This window comes from Armigeres subalbatus, chromosome 2 (genome assembly GCF_024139115.2).
Source record: "Armigeres subalbatus isolate Guangzhou_Male chromosome 2, GZ_Asu_2, whole genome shotgun sequence".
NCBI lineage: Eukaryota > Metazoa > Arthropoda > Insecta > Diptera > Culicidae > Armigeres > Armigeres subalbatus.
This window is the reverse complement of record NC_085140.1, coordinates 336,903,644-336,924,844: the sequence shown is the minus strand read 5'-3', so window position 1 is coordinate 336,924,844 and position 21,201 is coordinate 336,903,644. Positions and strand designations below refer to the sequence as shown.

The window sequence follows — 21,201 nt, the reverse complement described above, 5'->3', positions numbered from 1 at the left end:
TAACGGAATCCTATAAGTCTCGTTCACCACCATGGGAGCAAAATTTGCAGACAAGTTCCTGATGTGTGAACTAGCCTTAAAGTAACGTGGGGACCTTAAATCTAGCCTTTTTCTAATTCCGGAATAAGCAGAAAAAATCATTGATTGTATGAAAAATCTCTCTGAGAAGTACCTGTTGTCAGTAACTATTAAAAACCTTAAGAAAAGTCGATCAATATTATATACAAAACGGCAAAGGTAGCATTATTTTAAGAGCAACACTAATAACATAACATCTCACATTTTTTTAATGGTTTTCGCCGAGAACTGTAAATCTTTCCAATAAAGACGCAAAACACCCTATGTATGATCAATGTAGAATCATTGAAAAAACGGGACAAATTGAGGATTTTTCAGATTACGACAGGACAGCACGAAAAGGTCTAAAAACGGACTGTCCGTTAAATACGGTACGTATGGTCAGCCTAGCTTTTACGTGTGAAACACAAAGTGTCCTGAACTGTGATAATGTAGTTGCACGTTTGATATGTGTAGGCAACAATATTTTAGTTACATGATAAACATTGTCGCTTCGGTTTCCTTTGTTCTGCTGTCCGAAACATTTTGGGTATCGAACTGTTAAATCGTATGTATTTTTCTTCATTGATGTTTAGTACCCTATCCTCGCCAGCAAAATATGTTTCGGACAGCGACGACAGCGACAATCTTTATCTTGTAACTAAAATATCTTTTGTAGGCATCGAATTGAAATAATAATTACCCTTAAAAACAAAGAATTTTGTGAAGCTTCATACAAAAAGAAAGGTGTTCTTATATCTTCCGCGTTCCTAGTATTATATCTATGAATATCACTTCCTCTTTCAATTCGATCACACAAATCTAGGGTACATATTCAAAAAGACGTATGTGAATTTGTAAACAAAGATTCAAACGTCGATTTGTCCAGTCTGATGGTACTGGCAAACCAACACCATGAACAGGTAGCTGGAGTCTCCCTTTACATGTCTGTGGTGATGGTTTGCGTGGGAGTCATATCAGATTGAAGAAATCAACGTTTGAATCTTTGTTTACAAAATCACATACGTTCTTTTGAATAAGTATCCGAGAAATATCGAGGCAGTAATCTGTTATTTACTTTGAAAATAAACACCATTGTTAAAAATACAATTCTTAGCTTCACTGTGAGCCACTGCAAAGCACCCAACAAAAAACTCGAGGAAGGGAATCTGTTACATCTCAAAATCAAATGCATAATCTTATTCTGCAAACGCTGCAATCTCGATATTTGTTTTTTTTAGTTCTTTATTAAAGTGATTTTTTATGTGTACAGTAAAGTTCATCATTTTCTCGATATTTGTGTCTGATTTGCTAAAATCTAAAATCCAAGTGAGGAGAGATTATTGATTAGTATACAACTGTATATTTTGGCTATTTTCTTGGTGACATTGTCAATATGTTGGTTAAATTTAAATTTATTATCATCTCACTCATAAAATCACTCGTATAATATTTTGTAGGACAATTATGAACGAATACTACCATTGCAATTCAATATTAGTTATGAGCAAAATTCCTTAATTTTCATTTCAATTTAACGATTTGCTATTTTTTCACCTCACCCGTATGATTGTCATTCAATCCGGTAAGACAACCATGCGCTCACCATTATTTTACATGCAATTGAGTAATTTTACACCACCATTCGGCCTTTTTGTCATACCCCAAGTTTTGCAGAAATCGCTCTCAATAGATAACGAACTCCCGATAGACTCTCATATTGCATAGTTTCAGGTCAAATAATTGGTCCATATTGCCGCCATCTTGAATTTCGCTATCTTGGATTTCAAAATGGCGTCAAAAATCGATTTTCAAGTTCTACTCTTCAAACCCGATCGATATTCACCCATATTGCATGGTTTTAAGTCAAATACACTGGATTCTGTTTTACGCGATTTACATTTTCTCTATTTTCCGCTTATCCTAAATTTTTAACGCATGATAATCATCATGTGATTTTTCTTTGATTTATTCTGGATTTTTTGAAACATGTTGCGAAGATTTTGGAGGTAAATTGAAGTCAAACGATCAAAAATACGAGCGAAAAAAAATCGTGTAAAAACAAAATCCTGTGTAATTGATCCATATGGCTGCCATCTTGAATTTCGGTCTACCATCTTGGATTTCAAGATCACGGCAAACATTGACTTTCGAGTTCTACTCATCAAACCCGATTGATAGACTATATTGCATGATTTCAGATCAAATAATTGGTTCATATGGCCACTGTCTTGAATTTCGGTCCGCCATCTTGGATTTCAAAAAGGCGTTGAACATTGATTTCCGAGATCTACCCATCAAGCCATCGATATACACCCATTTGCATGGTTTCAGGTCAAATAATTGGTCCATATGGCCACCATCTAGAATTTCGGTAAGCCATCTTGGATTTCAAAATGGCGTCGGACATTGATTTTCGAGATCTACTCATCAAGCCCAATCGATAGACACCCATATTGCATGGTTTCAGATCAAATAATTGGTCCATATGGCCGCCATCTTGAATGTCGGTCCGCCATCTTGGATTTCAAAATGGTCTCGGACATTGATTTTCGAGTTTCTGGTCAAATAATTGGTCCATATGACCGCCAACTTGAATATCTGTCCGCCATCTTGGATTTCAAAATGGCGTCAAACATTGATTTTCGAGTTGTACTCATCAAGCCCGATCGATAGACACCCATTTGCATGGTTTCAGGTTAAATAATTGGTTCATATGACCGCCAACTTGAATATCTGTCCGCAATCTTGGATTTCAAAATGGCGTCAAAAATCGATTTTCAAGTTCTACTCTTCAAACCCGATCGATATTCACCCATATTGCATGGTTTTAAGTTAAATAATTGGTCCATATGGCCGCCATCTTGAACTTTGGTCCGCCATCTTGGATTTCAAAATGGCGTCGGACATCTTTTTTTTACGGTCTATATATGATATAACTAGCTGTATGTACCCAGTTTGATTCGCAGTTTTTTTCACAATCGGAAAATGAATAAACCAATTGGTCAACAGGATAATTGTGTTTTCTTATTGATACTTCATCATTTGATTAAAAGAAGGGAGATTTGATTTGAAAACATAGACTCATTTTAGCATTAGCATTAGCATTGTTACGGTGTTATTAGTAGATTGGACACTAGTGATACTCATGTTTTACTTTTGAGATCGTTATCTAGAATGCTATCAGAAATCAAGAAGGGGAGTGATCCTTGATTCCAGTCTTAAACAAAAATAACAAAAGCATGAGGATTACTACTCCCGGCCACGCCCATCTTCACCGTAACTAGGGAGAGGAAGGAAGTGTTGATGTGGTACTTACTTAACGAGCGGCCACCGACTTAGCGACACCCTCATAAATACCACGGAGTTGGATAACGAGAAAGGTATTCGTTGGGTCAGGATTTGCCTGTAGCTGGCAATGTAACCTTGGTAGATCTTACCCCGTAACACACCACGTAAAGGTGTCTACCCAGCGTTACGGGTCAATTTAATTTGAAAACAATGACTCATAGGGAACATCCCTAAAGTACGTCACGGAAAAATGGCGATTTTTGACCCCCTCCCCTTTGTCACACTTCTTTTGTATTAAACCTTCAAAATTTTTGTATGAGTCGTCACACTGTTCGAACCCCCTCCCCTAGGAGCGTGACGTACTTTGTGGATGGCCCCATATTGAAAAAAGGATCAAACCCAAAATCGCCTTATTCCGGGCAAACGTCTATTTCTAAAGAAGGAAAAACATCCACCGATGCGTTATTCCAGGCAAACACCTATTTTTAAAGAAGGGATCACATTCACCATCCAGAAGGAAACACATTTATCATTGCTTTTCACTGGGCAAACCATGATTTCGATGAAGGGTTGAGTATCAACTAATCAATGTCACTTCCTCACACCTTCCCTTTTCCATTCTTAACCCACAATCTTCGTCTCCTTAATATGAAGAATGTGTGTTCCAAATTTGGCTAAAATCGGCTAAGGGGAGATCAGAAATTACACTGAGGTGATTGAGAGCTGAGCAATTCCAGTCCCTCCACAACCTTCCCGCTTTACAAATATCATCCCTAACCACTATCTTCGTCTTCTTTAGAAAAAGAATGTGTGTTTTGAATTTGGTTGAAATCGGGCAAGGGGTACAGAAGTTACACTAAGTTGATCGATAACTGAACAATACTCCTCCCCACACATCCTTCCTTTTTTCCATTCCTAACACTTCTATCCTCGTATCCTTAAGATAAAGAGTTATATATATATATATATATATATATATATATATATATATATATATATATATATATATATATCAAAGCATTAGTGGTTATCCATCCATCCATCATGATAATGGTTTATTTAATCATTATTCATTAGAATTTTACATTTATTCGTTAATCACTAATCATATTCAAAATTGTTTTGGGTTTATTCATTATTCATCAATTTTGATCATTGCATACTTCGCATTTATTCATTAATCTTTAATCATAATCATATAATTTTTATACGTTTTAATAACCCAATTTGGAATAAAGGTTACTTGATTATTGATCACTATGCAAATTATTCAATTTGATCATTCATAATAATTAATCATTAATCATATCGTTCGTTAATCATTAATCATACACATATTGTGTCAACATTTAATCACGATCGGTAATCGTTAATCATACTCATACGGTTTTTTTCATTATTCATAATCGTTAATCATTGTCAAAAATGAGTTTAATCGTTAATCATTATCAGTCATCATTGTCAAAAATGAATAAAGCATTAATCATAATCTTTAATCATAGAGTTGAATTATTTTATCATAACAAATTTAATCATTCGTTATCCCTTATGCGGCCAACAAAAAAAACACACGTGGATGGCCGACAGGGTACCCGTGTTCCCATAAATTGATATTCTCATAACTTCAACAATTTTCAACCGATTTGGATAATTTTGACAGTTTTGGAAACAGAAACTCATATACTTTTTGCCCATTGTCAAGGTTTACAGCTTATGCTTATGGTTATTCAAGAAATCTTTGAAGTAAGGCTTGAGAGTCTACATGCGTAACCAAAGGCCATTCAGCCAGTTTCAAATATGCTACAAGCTCTTTGCGCTTCTTAGAATTGAAGGTGTTCACAGTATATGCTTCGGATAATGCAAAAATTCCTGAAATAAGGTCTTAGTCATCCGAGAAATCTCTGGAGTAAAGCCTAAAGATCTACTCGTGTAACCGAAGGCCTATTATGCAAATTCAAATACGGTACATGCTCTTTGTGGTACTTAGCGTAGAATGCGTTCACAGTATATGTTCCGAGTCATCCAAGAAATCTCTGGAGTAAGGCCTTAAGGTCTACACTCGTAACCATGGGTCTATGGACTTGTCTCAAAAGTGGTACATGCTCTTTGCGCATCTTGAAATCAAATGTGATCACTACATATGTTCTGCGCTATCGAAGAAATCTCTCGGATAAGTCCTCTGGCGCCTTCATTGCATATGTTCATGGTCATCCAAGAAAACCCTGGAAAAGGCCTTCAGGTCTACACGCGTAACCAGAGATCTTTTAGATTGTTTCAAAAGTGGTGCATGCCCTTTGTGGTACATAGAAAAGAGCGCTTTCATTGCATATGTTGATGGTCATCCAAGAAAATCCTGGAAAAGGCCTTAAGATCTACCGCGTAACCAGAGATCTTTTAGATCGTTTCAAAACTGGTACATGCCCTGTGTGGTACATAGAATAGAACGCCTTCATTGCATATGTTCATGGTCATCCAAGAAAACCCTGGAAAAGGCCTTAAGATCTACACGCGTAAACAAAGATCTTTCAGATTTTTTCAAAAGTGTTACATGCCCTTTGTGGCACATAGAATAGATTGCGACCATTGCATAGGTTCATGGTCATCCAAGAAAACCCTGGAATAGGCCTTTAAATTTGAATGGGTACCCAGAGATCTTTTGGTTTGTTTCAAAAGTGGTAAACGCCCTTTGTGGAACATAGAATAGAATACGTCCATTGCATATGTTTATGGTCTTCCAAGAAAATGCTAGAATAGGCCTCAGGTTCTTCACATTTAATCAGATAACTTTCGGATTGTTTCAAGTTATAGTGGCATATGCCCTTTGTGGTACATAGAATATAACGCTTTCATTGCATATGTTCATGGGTCCAAGAGAACACTTGAACAATCCTCAAGAACTTCACGCGTAACCAGAGTTTTTTCGGCCTATTTGAATAGTTATACATGCCTTTTATGGTACGTAGAATAGAATGCACCCATTTCAAATGTTCATGGTCATCCAAGCAAACCCTGAAGTAAGGCATTACGATCTACACCAGAGATATATCAGCCTGTTTTAAATTTGGTACATGCTTTTGGGGTTCATGAATAACATGCGTTCATGGCATATGCTAATGGTCATCCTAGAAATTTATGGAGTAAGACTTCTAGGCTTAAACGAATATCTAGAGGGTCTTTAAGGTCATTTCATGGAATTGTTTCAAAGTGCTCGCATTTTCAGGGCACACCACTCGATACGGAAGCAACGCACAACTGTCATTTTTATTATTTCACGCATGCTGCGACGCAGCAAAGCTAAATCAACAAAAATGACAGTTGTGCGCCGCCTCCGTATCGATTGGTGTGTCCCCGAAAACGCTAGCACTTTGAAACTTGGATTCCGTGAGGAGTGTCATTAATCTAATTTCAATATGGTACATGATCTTTGCGATATTAGCCCGTTTTTTCCCTCACGTTCTCGGCGTGAAGTTGTACCGTTCCAATTTATTTACATTTTGCATTTCCAAAGAATAGACAACTTCATATTAGTGATATGAATGAAGTTTGTATACTACCTGGAACCAACAACAAAAAGACAACAATAACTACTTGGAATGCTAATATATCAAGATGAGGTTTCACCTCTTGTTTATTCTTCAGTAACTGCCCAGAGCTAATGACAACAACTTGAACTACTTGAAATGCAAACATATACCAATAGCCTTCCGTTCGTGGGTTGATCTGCAGATCATTCCTATATGGAGTTCATAGACTACTTAGTACCATGGCAAAAACAAAAACTACAGCAGACGTTCGATAACTGCAAGTCATTTAATAACTTCGATAACTTCGATAACTACGAAGGACCTCCGTCGTCCTCCGTAGCTTAGCGGGTACTGATGAAACCAAATTCACAGCACCGGGCATGCAACCGAACTCTCGCAATACATTCTCAGAACTAACTCTCTCATATATGTTTTTGTACAATGCCAACCAAGTAAGATGAGTATTTAGTATTATCTGGCTCCTACACACTTGCTTCATCACCAACGGCGCTCGATGAAGTAGGCTTGTGTGAGATTGTGCCAGTTGGTCGTCAGATTCCAACCCGACCACATAAGCGAAGTTCAGTACACTCAAAGTTAATTGCCTATGTTCCGGGTATTGACCCAGACAACCAGAATGCATGCATAATAGAATTGTTTTTTTGTTAAGCGATGCCTATGCACACAAGGTGGTGATATATGTATTTTTCACGCGACGTTGCACGGCAGTATAAGCGATGTGTACGATTTTTATGCGAGTTCGTTCGTTATACATTGCGATGTAGTTTGTATAACAAACTCTGTTTGACAGATCATCCGATTTCATTTGAGTTTGTTTGCAGGAATATGCGATGACAACAAATGAAACTGGAATTAAGTCGTAAAATAGCCTACTATGCGGGAAAATTCATGAATAAACTGATGAGCTTCGCACCTCAATGCGATTTTGATGAAATATGGATCGGTAAACGTTTTTATTCGTACATTCTTATGCAATGTGTGGTTGTCTGGGGAAATTGGATTACTGTGTCTGAAACTCGATTATGCATATGCACAACATGTGATAGATTAAGTTCGGAAAATGTATTGGAGGAAAACCGCTACCTTCAGGGACGAAGGTTCTTCAATAAATGCATCCGTTACGGAGGTTGATCCATAGACCTTGACCCTATGGAGTTCATAGACTACCTGGAGCCCACGACAACAACAAGAACTACTTGGAATACAAACATATACCAAGAAGGGGTCACACAACTTGTTTATTTTTCAATAACTGCCTCCGTTACTGAGGTTGATCCACAGATCTTGACTCTATGGAGTTCGTAGACTACCTGGATCCCACGACAACAACAAGAACTACTTAGAATACAAACATATACCAAAAAGGGGTCACGCAACTTGTTCATTCTTCGTTAACTGCCTCCATTACGGAGATTGATCCGAAGACCTTGACTGTATGGAGTTCGTAGACTACCTGGAATCAATGACAGCAACAAGAACTACATGGAATGCAAACATGTTTTAAGAAAAGGTCATTGGATGACCCGGAATATATACTGTGATGTATGCATGTACCGTTTTTGAATTTACACGATAGACCTTTGGTTACGTTAGCAGACCATAAGATCTTATTCCAGGGATTTTTTGGATGACTTAGGCCTTACTCCAGGGGTTTTTGGAGACCCAGAATATATACTGTGAACACCGACTATTCTAAGAAGCGCAATGAGCATGTAATATATTTGAAACTGGTTGATAGTCCTTCGGTTACGTGTGTAGACTCTTAAGCCTTACTTCAAAGATTACTTGTATAACCATGACAAGAGCTGTAAACCTTGTCAATGGGCAAACAGTATATGAGTTTCTGTTTCCAAAACTGTAAAAATTATCTAAATCGGTTGAAAATTGTTCAAGTTATGAAAATATCAATTTAGTGGAACACGGGTACCCTGTCGGCCATCCACGTGGTAAAAAAAATCAGATGCCCCTCCCCACGTCCCTCCTCACTGTATCAACGTGATTTTCTCACAGATGCTACATTTTATGGAGTTCTTAGATGTCACCGAGTTTCAGCTTTCAGCTATAAAAATTCATTGAAATATCACCACTTGAATTTGAAAAAGGAACACGGGTACCCCGTCGGCCGCATAAGGGTTATTATTATTATTATTATTATTATTATTGGCATTACATCCCCACACTGGGACAGAGCCGCCTCGCAGCTTAGTGTTCATTAAGCACTTCCACAGTTATTAACTGCGAGGTTTCTAAGCCAGGTTACCATTTTTGCATTCGTATATCACGAGGCTAGCACGATGATACTTTTATGCCCAGGGAAGTCGAGACAATTTCCAATCCGAAAATTGTCTAGACCGGCACCGGGAATCGAACCCAGCCACCCTCAGCATGGTCTTGCTTTGTAGCTGCGCGTCTTACCGCACGGCTATCACGGGCCCCAATCGTTAAGCTTTATTTATTAACGCTCTGATATATAGATTTCTATGGCCCTTCTACCTTTTCAATAAACATCTTTCAAAAATAGAGAATATGTGAACCAAATCTGGATGGAATTGGTCGTGGGGGTTGGGATTTACACTGAATTGCTCGTTTTCTAAGGACAACTCCTTATCCTCCCTTTTCCCAATGACCATTCCAGCCATTTTGTTATCTTCTCCTTAGGATAGAGAATGTGTATACCAAATTTGGTTGAAATCGTTCCAGGGATTAAGAAGTTACACTGAACTGAACAATACTCCTCCCCCTTTCCCAAATTACCCTTCCATATGATCGGCTCCTCTTAGTGAATATGTGTACAAAATTTGGTTGAAATCGGTACTGGGGGTTGGGAGTTACACTGAATTGCTCGTTTTCCAAAAACAACCCTTCCCCTTTTTCGCAATGACCATTTCACCCCTTAGTTATCTTTTCTAGGGGGTCCCGTAGCGTAGTTGGCTACACGTTCGCCTTATAAGCGGACGGTAATGGGTTCGATTCCCAGCCTCTCCACCAAGCCCTTGTTAGTCACCTGAAGTGCAGCCCAAACGGTGGCGTTTTAGGGTGCGTGTCTTACCGACACGGCTGCCCGATGACGACTGACAAATTGTTCTTCTCGGAGGTATTCCTCAAGCGTACTCGGATAAACGGCAACCGAACAATGCAATGAGCAATTGGATACACGATACGGACAAGGACACAATGGACTCACGATGAGATGGACCCGGCAATGATAACAACAACGAATGTCTAAAAATAGATTCTGTGTGGATTCTGTACAGCAGAATACCACAGTAGATCACGGCACAGTAGCGGTTAAGAAACACAGAGTGCCTACCAAATAAAGAAATGAAAAATAAAGTTATCTTTTCTATAGGGTAGAGAATGTGTGTACCAAATGTGGTTCAAATCGGTCCAGAGGTTCATATTTTACTCTGAATTGCCTTTTTCCTGAACAATATCCCTCCCTCCAGAACCCTCTCCCTTTCCCAAATTATCCTCCCATATAATCGTTTCCTCATAGTGAATATGTGTACAAAATTTGGTTCAAATCGGTCCTGGGAGTTGAAAGTTATACAGAATTGTTCGTTTTCTAAACAAAATCTTCTAAACGATGACGATTTGATGATTGTTCGTGCTTCTCTAATAACTGTGGAAATGCTAAGCTGTTAGGCGGCATTGGAAGATGTAATGCCAATAAGAAGAAGCACCTACTGTTAAGAGTAACGAACTGCATATGTAACTCAATACTAAATCAGTAGTAGTTTGCTTTGAACAAAATTCGTAATTGTAATTCTTATAACCTGATTCTTAAAATTAGAACACTGGACATATCGCAAGCATCATACTTTTCAGTTATACTAATTTTCTAATATCCCAAGAAACATAATGCAGAAGAGGTTAAAAACTCATTTGCTCCATCAAAAAATCAAATGATGGAAAATCAACTTGTTTTAATGGAAAAGTGACACTCGCATGATAGCATGCAGGTTTCGCACAGCTATCTGGATATCATTTCCGAGGATATCGCCACCATCATCGTACATATAGAACCTCAGCCAGGAGGGACGTAGCCCGTACCGAGTCGAGTAGGTACTGCGTGCGGGGTGTGATAGCCTGTGGGAGTTGCAAATATTGGATGTGTGTCATTAACTCTCGTCTGTTACCCAATGTTTGACGAGATAGCTAATGGTGTGATGATGTTTGGAGAGATGTGGGTAATTAAATGTTGGACGTACATCTAATTTCCTGAATATGCGGTACTGAGGGTTTTAGAATAAATGAACAGGGACACCCGAGTGAAACATAAGCGTAATAAATATTGAAATCCTTATATGTAATAACATATTCAAAGCAGTATATTATTGTAGTGTATCTATTGTAATATCAAAACACTAATACATATTAGTAAAAACAATTTTGAAATACAATTTCATTAGATCAGAAATGGTAACTTGATATTTTGAATAATTTTCTTGAGCTATCATAACGACACCCGACTCTTTTTGGATTTTAGTCGATTATGACGAAAAAAACGAAAAAATTCAAAAAAATCAAAGAAAGTGGTATTTCAAATGCTGCAAAAGTTTAGGTTAACCGAGAAATTAATAAATACCAACCGGGAAAAAAATATTGGGTCTAATATTAACTACTCTTTATCCATCGTAAAACTGTGGTGCCCAGCGATCAAAGTATAGTCGATCTTCTGATCCTCCAAAGACATTATGACCCCAAAAATCTGGATACAAAAACCATCTATCTAGCGGTGATGCATTGATGCAAGATGGTAGTTTGGCCATAACTTCGGAACGCTTTGACTGATTTGGTAAATTTCCAATAGGAAACAATAGCTATCGAAATGTTGCGATCTAATCGGTTAACGATAAATCCCTTAAAATATTTGTCAAAATCAATTAGCATTGGTGTTCTGCTTTTTAATTTAAGGAATTAAAAACTTAATACCTTTACGGAAAATTGTGAGCTTGATTAAATTAAAATATTTTGATAGGATTATGGAATAAATCGCCGTTCCGAAAGTCAAGGTCAAGGTCGGTTATAATAAAGGCTTTGAAAGACTCTACTCTGCTCTATGTGTGGGAACATTATTCAATTCAAAGCTCCATTCTGAGCCGGAAGCTGTGATATAAGAACTGATAACATGATGGTACTTCTTCTACATAAATGAAGGGACGCATCACTTCAGATGGACGCACATCGTTGTCGACGTTACACTTTTCCGTCATAAAATTGAAACCATCCATCCGACGGATCTCACGTGGTACTATTTCCGTCGTTGCCGGTTTAACTGCCTTGGTGCAGTACTCGCAAGAAGCAACCAGCAGTGCTGGTAATAATCAAAGTCTGCTCCACTTGTACATAGGGAATATAAATTTCACACACGTCCGTCGCATAAGCGAGAGCAGTCGCGCCGCCTCGCCAATTCTCTTTTGGTCGGGTTGCTCTGGGGTTCGGACCACACCGACCGCACCAAGGAAGGCTATAGGCACTTGACCCGCCCTAAACAAACAACCCGTCAATTAACCGTTCCGGATGGAATACTAACCGGAGCAAAAGTGACCGGAACGTTTTGATTGCTCGGTACGAGTAATTGGTATTACTCGTGTGGCGAATGGCGGCAGCTTGCCTGCGAATGACCATTCTGACTGCTGGAGGGTCCTTCCAGCAGAATGATATTTTGGTCACGCTCAGGATTTGTGTTGGACAACGTTGTTCATTAGATGATAATGGGCTGCCTATGCTTTCGAGAAGCTTTGAAATACTGCAAAATTTAGTGCACAACATAAAAATCAGATTTGCTCTAAATGAATTCATTTGAGCTTTCACTTGAATTAGAGACCGATGTGTTGGTAATGTCAATTGAGAAATGGAAACAATTTGGAAGTAATCATGTCTTCATTACTCAGCCGCATGCCAACCAGATTACTTAAAACATCGCTTAAAATCTACAAATGTTAATGATGTACTTAAAATTGGGTAATCCGGTTGGAATGCGACTGACCAACAAAAGTTAAATACAGACGTGAGGCTACTGTCTCCCTCTGGCTTCATGAAATATATGAGCAGCTCGTTCAATTACATATATCAAGCGAAGGTACATGACATTGAAAAACGGAATGAAATTGAAATGGTATTAATTTGTTCATATTGCTAATAACATTGCAAATATCTTTTTGGGGTTTGGAAAATCTTCTTAAGTCTATGGAAATTATAATATATTGAAGGAAATCTCAAATTAAATAATTGCTACTACCACCATGGCGAGTTCGTCTCTCGGTTCGGGTTGGAAACATTCCCGACTCCCTGGAATAGTGTATCCATTGTACTTGCCACACAAGATACATACTCATGCAACGGAGGGCATAGAAAAGCTTCCAATTGATAACTGCAGAAATGCTAATAGAATACTAAGTTGAAAAGCCAGGCCATGTTCCAGTTGGAATGTAGAGCCATAGAAGAAGAAGAAGAAGAAGAAGAACCAATTAATCTACCAGGTAACTAAGCTTTGTACATAATCGATAGCAACCCATCATGTCCATACAAATCGTTCGGGACTATGCATGTGGTTTACAAAATGTTTCTTCAGTGCAGACCAACTGAAATATCAGATCAACTTGACCCGACGGTGCGCGTCCCAAAACAGCGGCTGAACAAGAAATACTGTGCCACGTCAGCTTTTCCTAAGACTAAATCGCACGGAAAAGGCACTCTCAAACGAATGGCAAAACGAGCAAGTCTTGCCAAAGATTATTAAGACTCCTCGGGAGTTGTACAAATGGGCAGTTACACAAACAGACAAAAATATTAGGGGAAGTGGTTCGGTTGTGGGCACCCCCACGTATCTTTTGACAGAAAGCAGATACTGTTATCTGTCATTCATTTGATATCGAAACACGATGTTTTGTGCAGAATACCAAACTAGACATCTTTACTTTGAACTATTAACAAATCAATTTTTTTCTACATAAAAATCAACACGAAAATTTTGTTTTAGCTTTTTCAAAGTGTCATAAAATGGTTTGATTGAATTGAAAAAGTGAGTTCTAATGTGTATTCATACATGAGCATGAGCATGAGCATGAGATGATCGTACAATTCGTAGTTGCTACTCCGTGATTGACCAGAACTAGCGGAATTGCACAGGGAACCAACAGATGGGACTTGGGATTAGCTCTCCATCCTCAATGTGCAAGTTCCGAAAGCTCAACTTTGAATGGGTCAATAACGGCGCCGGCCACGTCCTTACGATCATCGAGGGAAGGGAAGGAATGTTGTTGTAACAACCGTTGTTTTAGAGACCGACGAATCGTCTGCATCTCTACGGTTGTTACGGGAAGGAGTATTGTAAATAGGGAGAGGAAGTGTCATTACTTAGATCAGGATTCACCTTGGTAAGTGATGTAATCCAAGTAACTAGCATGTTAATGTTGACGCGGGAGCAAAGTAAAGATCAGTTACGACGTATTTTGTTGTGTCATTGTTCACCCAACGTAAGGGCGAACTCTATTCGATCGAAGCGTCAAGTGGAGTCCAAAGTACGTACGATTTCCAGCCACTATGCGTCTCCGAATTTCTCTGCAGGTATCATTTTCGGCAGTCACCAGTGAGCCCAAGTACACAAATTCGTCTACTACCTCGATTTCGTCACCACCGATGCAAACTCGCGGTGGGTGGCTCACATTGTCTTCTCTTGAACCTCTTCCTACCATGTACTTCGTCTTCGACGTGTTGATGACTAGACCGATCTGCTTGGCTTCCCTCTTCAGTCTGATGTAGGTTTCCTCCATCTTCTCAAAGTTACGTGCCATAATATCTATGTCGTCAGCGAAGACAAATAGCTGGACGGACTTATTGAAAATTGTACCACTCGTGTTAATCCCTGCTCTTCGTATTACCCCTTCCAAAGCGATGTTGAATAGCAGACACGAAAGACCATCACCTTGCCGTAACCCTCTGCGGGTTTCGAAGGGACTCGAGAATGCCCCTGAAACTCGAACTACGCACATCACCCGATTCATCGTCGCCTTGATCAACCGTGTCAGTTTATCCGGAAATCCGTGTTCGTGCATTAGCTGCCATAGCTGGTCCCGATCGATTGTATCATATACGGCTTTGAAGTCGATGAATAGATGATGTGTGGGCACGTTGTATTCGCGGCATTTCTGCAGTACTTGGCGAATGGCGAACACCTGGTCCGTGGTGGAGCGTTCGCCCATAAAACCCGCCTGGTTCTGCCCCACGAACTCCCTTGCAATTGGTGCTAGTCGACGGCATTAAATTTGGGAGAGTACCTTGTTGGCGGCGTTCAGCAATGTGATTGCGCGGTAGTTGCTACAATCCAGCTTATCGCCCTTTTTGTAGATGGGACACACGACACCTTCCATCCACTCCTGCGGCAAAACTTCCTCCTCCCAAATCTTGGTAATGACCCAGTGCAGCGCTCTAGCCAGTGCCTCACCACCGTGTTTAAACAGCTCTCCTGGTAGTTGGTCGACCCCAGGGGCTTTTTTGTTCTTCAGCCGGCCAATCTCCTCCTGGATTTCCTGGAGATCCGGAGCCGGTAAAATTATGTCCTGCGCGCATTGTCCCTGGTCCATCACTATACCGCCATCTTCGTCTGCCACATCGCCATTCAAGTGTTCTTCGTAGTGCTGCCGTCACCTTTGGATCACCTCACGCTAGTTCGTAAGAAGGTTCTCGTTTATGTCCTTACACATATCAGGCTGTGGCACGTGGCCTTATGTGAACGGTTCAACTTCTCATAGAACTTTCGTGTGTTATTAGCGCGGTACAGTTGCTCCGTCGCTTCACGGTCTCGATCTTCCTGCTGGCGTTTTTTCCCCCGGAAAATCGAGTTTTGTCTGTTCCGCGCCTGTTTGTATCGTGCCTCGTTCGCCCTCGTACGGTGTTGCAGCAATCGCGCCCATGCTGCATTCTTCTCTTCTACTAACTGCTCATATTCGCCGTCATACCAGTCGTTTCTCTGATCCGGGGGCACCGTGCCAAGTGTAGCGGTTGCAGTACTACCAATGGCGGATCGAATATCTCTCCAGCCATCTTCAAGAGACGCTGCGCCTAGCTGCTCTTCCGTTGGGAGTGCCACTTCCAGCTGCTGCGCGTATCATTGGGCTAGTCTACCGTCTTGTAGCCGCCCAATGTTAAGCCGCGGCGTCCGACTTCGACGCGTGTTGTACACCGTCGAGAGTTTTGAGCGCAGGCATACTGCAACGAGGTAGTGGTCGGATTCAATATTCGCACTGCGGTAAGTGCGGACATTCGTGATGTCCGAGAAGAATTTACCGTCGATTAGAACGTGGTCGATTTGATTTTTCATTTCTTTTTTAGGTGATCTCCATGTGGCCTTGTGGATATTTTTGCGGGGAAAGAAGGTGCTTCGGACTACCATTCCGCGGGAGGCTGCGAAATTTATGCATCGTTGGCCGTTGTCATTCGATACGGTGTGCAGACTCTCCGGTCCGATGACCGGTCTATACATTTCCTCCCTTCCTACCTGTGCGTTCATGTCACCGATGACGATTTTAACGTCCCGCAGTGGGCATCCATCGTATGTCTGCTCCAGCTGTGCGTAGAACGCTTCTTTCTCGTCGTCGGATCTCCCTTCGTGTCGTCGGATCTCCCTTCGTGTGGGCAGTGCACGTTGATGATGCTATAGTGGAAGAAACGGCCTTTAATCCTCAGCTTGCACATCCTTGCGTTGATTGGCTGCCACCCAATCACGCGTTGGCGCATCTTACCCAGCACTATGAAACCGGTTCCCAGCTCGTTGGTGGTGCCACAGCTTTGGTAGAAGGTAGCCGCTCGATGCCCGCTTTTCCACACTTTCTGTCCTGTCCAGCAAATCTCCTGCAGCGCCACGACGTCGAAGTTGCGGGGATGTAATTCATCGTAGTCGCAACCTGCGAAACCTAGCGACTTGCAGTTCCATGTTTCAAGCTTCCAATCGTGTTCCTTTAATCGTCGCCTTGGTCTTTGCCGATTATATCGAGTCGCATTATCTCTTATATTGTTCGTAATTATTGGTTTTCTAGGCGGCTTATTGGGCCTGCGCAAACCACCTGTCTCGTCGAAGGGCCGTCGTGTCAGGGCTGTTTAGCGTCCTACCTAACACCAGGACTTGGGCTTGTGCGCTTTGAGCGGCACACGGTCGCTTTGGTAGGGCCCACTTGCGGATTCATGCAGCTTTTTATAGGAATTTAACAGGGAGCACTGTCAAACCCCACCACATCCTAGGCAAGCCCCACAACTCGCAGATGGCCTGGGGATCGCTGATAGCCGCAGATGGCCTTAGATGTCTTAGATGTAACGATTTTCATGGGTGTTTTTACCTCATATAAGAATAAACAATATAGCTAGCTGATGTCATATAAAAATTGTAGAAAATCTCAATCATATTGATAATATTCACATTTCAAAAAAGTGCAGATATTTCGTTGCCGGAAAACTTATGAGGCAAAACGCTTTCTAGCTTGTAGCTCTTTGGGAACAACGCACCACGCGTCGGCGAATCAGCATTCTGGTATGTACAGTGCGTGGAGACGCGTTGTACATTATAGGTTAGTCCCCCTAGGGTGTTTTGCCTCGTCGAAATGTTAGATGTTTCATCAAAATGTGGAAAATTTCGGTTTTTCCAACCTTCATATCTTTCATTTCGATACTTTTTTTGGCTAAGGATATATTTACCTGGATCATAACTGCCGTCGGATGCCGCCATTACTGCAGCGGTCATTCTCTACTGTTTACTACAGGATAACGCTGTGATTTCTTATACTCAAGACGGCTTTGCTGTTTTTTCCCGTGAATTTTAATATGCCACTTTCACACTTTCAAGATAAATTTCACTACCGATTAATTTCATATACTCATTTTTTGAGCACCATGGACATCACACATATTATTTTTCTTCACAGATTTGCAATTTTTTTCTCACGATTGATGTTATACGCGAAAACAGCTGAACAGCTTAATTTTCATCACTCAGCTCCATTTCGCCATCACATGATGTTTTTCTCAGTTTGCGAACCTAAATGTAGAACATATAATAGAAGGGAAAATCATTAATTTAATTTTAAAATTCCACGACATATTTCATGGTGAGTTGAGAATCTATTGGCAGCTTATGATTTGTTTCTATATTTATCCGGTTGTTTATTATGACAACAGCATGGCAGTTGATATTTGTCGATGTACAATATTAACCTGTATTTCTTCTATGAACAAATATTTAATGCATTTCTGCTGATGGGCCCGGATGTTTATCCCCATTATGCGACAAATGATTTGTTCGATATTGTGTTTCCTGTCCTCACACATATATATAGCTTCCAATTGACCCACGATATGGTAAATTAACGATCCGGATCTCGAATTACCAAGCATAGGAAATCTCTTTCCGACTGTTTTTATTTATTCAATCGGTTGAGTTAAATACATGCCATCTGCCACGAATTTCCTATCATGCCGGCCGAAGGAAACACACGAGTCCAAACGTTGAACGTTATAAAAATAGTCATGCCCAAAGTCATTATATGTCACTGTTAATGTGGATATGTGGTGAAGCATGGGAGAAAAACATTTTTCTTCATTAACATCGGGTGATTTTTCACCTTTTCCATTTAGCTTCAACGATGAGTATCGAACGACAAACATGGTATAAAAAGGAAGCTGAAATGTTGACCAGAGCTGGTTAGGATATTTTTAAACTCTTTCCAATTAGGATCAAATGTCACTGCAATCACTATGCCCAGCTGATGGAAATGCGCCTGGGAAGGCACACACTAAATGGCGGAAAAGTGGAGCGCCAGCGAACATAGCATAGCTTTCTAACGACTATGTCGGCAGTATTACGCCAGGGATGCAAAAATTCCGTCTAGATCCTACGTCATCAGTCAGACAAACACATCTTTAGCAAGACATTCGAATTGATGTTGGATCCTATAGGACATATATGGGTCTAGACTTAGGAGGTTATTAAATTTGCTGAGCTTGTAAAAAATGGATCATCCAATAGTTTTATTGGAACAGAACGCTTCTTTGGTATTTCACAATGCTCTCAAATACATAACGTACGTCACACATTGCGAGAGCAGTGAGTTCCAAGGGAAGGTGACGGTCCATACAACCAGTAAGATGCGCGGCTACAAAGCAAGACCATGCTGCAGGTGGCTGGGTTCGATTCCCGGTCCGGTTCAGGACATTTTCGGGTTGGAATTTTTTTTTGATCCCCCTGAGCATAAACGTATCATCGTGTTAGCCTCATGTTACGTATCCAAAAATGGTAACTCGGCTTAGGAACCTCGCAGTTAACAACTGTGGCAATGTCCCAGTGGGGGATGGAATGCCAATAAGGAGAAGAAGAAGAAAATAAGAAGTAGAAATGATCCGTTTATTGATGTTAGTTCATATTTTTATTATTTATCATTATCTGCCTATTAAAAGTGGATGTCCACTGTCCAGCATTTTGACAAAAAATATGTTTCAATGTTTTCCACAGTGCTTTGTGAGAATAATCTTGTAGCACTTTATTATTCCTTAGTGTGTTATGTAAATAATGGGCCTTTGTCCTAAAGTTTATGCATTGTTACATCATCGTTAATGAACAAGGCAGACTATCCTACGGTTACATCGATTTGTTCATATCTCACAAACATGAATATTAAACCAGTGCTATACTAACTGTCCTTCGTGCTTCATGTAAACGCCGAAGGAATCGAAATAGGACAAATCGACGTTCCAATCTGCAACAAAGTTGATACGTCAGCGAAATATAATCGACTGTGTAGTTATAACTTGCTCGATAGTCCACGCCATGCAAACTTCATGGAAGCAATTTCGCCGCTCGAAACATTCAATAAAGGTAATAAAAATTTCAAATGTTCGGATCGACACACGGCAACGTCAGTTGACGTACGGAAAATGCCATTGATTTCGCGGTTGAATCGATTTCATTCTCCATTAAGTGTACCTAGCTAGTCCTATAGCATCGCAAATTGGCTGGGTAATTAAATTTTTAAACAGAATCAATATTTAGTTCAGCGCACTGGTTCAATTCAGATTGACTTGTCCAATTCCCCCATTAGGCTTGGTTGAAATATTAGTCCAAATCAGTGTTTGACTTCGTGCAAACAATGCCTTCTGGCTGGGTGGCCATAGTATTTATAATGATACTGGTCCATCACACCGCACTGGCTCGCATCCACCCCGCAGTTCCCTCCCAAGGTGTTTGGCAAACCATTCACAAAAGCCGCAAAAGGGGCCGCAAAGGGATGGCTTCCAAATAAAAATAAAAGACCGACAAATACTAAACGCCGTCGCCGTCTGGTGGAAAGCAGAAAGTGGAATATTTTATTTTTGCTTCCCATAGCCAAAAAAGTACGGTGAGCTAAAAATAATTTCCACCGTATTTCCATCCTTTCTCCTTGCAGTCAGTCAGTTCAAGTTGTGGTGGCTACGGCGCGGCGGTTGCATCAACTGAATGGGAATGATCAGAGAGCATAGAACCACAACCACAGCGTTCACCCGAGCATTGCGGTTTTGCATCGTAAATTTGCGAATTTTATAATATTTCTATAAAACCACGTTCCAGAGAACAGAGAAAACGAATGGTAACCATGTGCTTAAAAGAATGATAATTCATGAAGTATGCATAAACTTTTCTTTGAGAATAAGTGGAATTTCTCTTCTTATGACCAATGGAATGGTGACAACATTTTATGGACGTATTGTGGATGATAGTTTTGTTCCACAATATTTAGATAAGTACCTTTTCCGAGAATAACTACATTTTAGTGTAAATCCACAAGACGAATCGCTTCTAACCAGCACCTCGAGATGAGAGCAACTCTAGACGATAGGGGTACTGCAAATTACTTTCTCTCACACTCTCAATTAGGCGTCCGACCACATTGTACATCACATGTCACGCGGTTTTTCTCCGATTATCCTCGCCATCCGAAATTGTTCCGATGAAAAACCTCACAACAACGTCCAACGGTTTGGGTACCGCTTGCGGTAACGCGAGAGGAGGCAATAATGGGAGCAGGTTGTTAGGTTGTTTGCTATTTGGATGAGTGCAGAGGATGTGACACTGTGGCAGCCGCTTTGTGTGGTTTCCGTATCATCTGAATTGCAAGCTGTGGCGCTAAACATTTGAGGATTTGTGCTTTCTATCGTAACGGATCATAGTTAGTTGTAATGAAAAGATATTCTAGGACCCTTGTTTTTTTTCGGATATAGAACCTGTTCTCTTCTCTTCAACTGATTTTCATAGAGTTGGTCATTTTTACTGAATATGTGATGT

At 40.4% G+C, this 21,201-nt stretch overlaps 1 protein-coding gene across 5 annotated transcripts in view; it reads right to left on the bottom strand.

Annotated features, from left to right (window-relative positions):
* Window positions 1-21,201, bottom strand: part of LOC134212811 (MAGUK p55 subfamily member 7) — a 67,430-nt gene that overhangs the window by 23,276 nt on the left and 22,953 nt on the right. For all 5 annotated transcript variants that reach the window (XM_062691003.1, XM_062691002.1, XM_062691004.1 and 2 more), the window contains exon 2: window positions 17,586-17,925. In XM_062691003.1, the coding sequence (XP_062546987.1) occupies window positions 17,586-17,631 (46 nt within the window). In that variant the 5' untranslated portion in view covers window positions 17,632-17,925. The remainder of the gene's footprint in view (window positions 1-17,585; window positions 17,926-21,201) is intronic.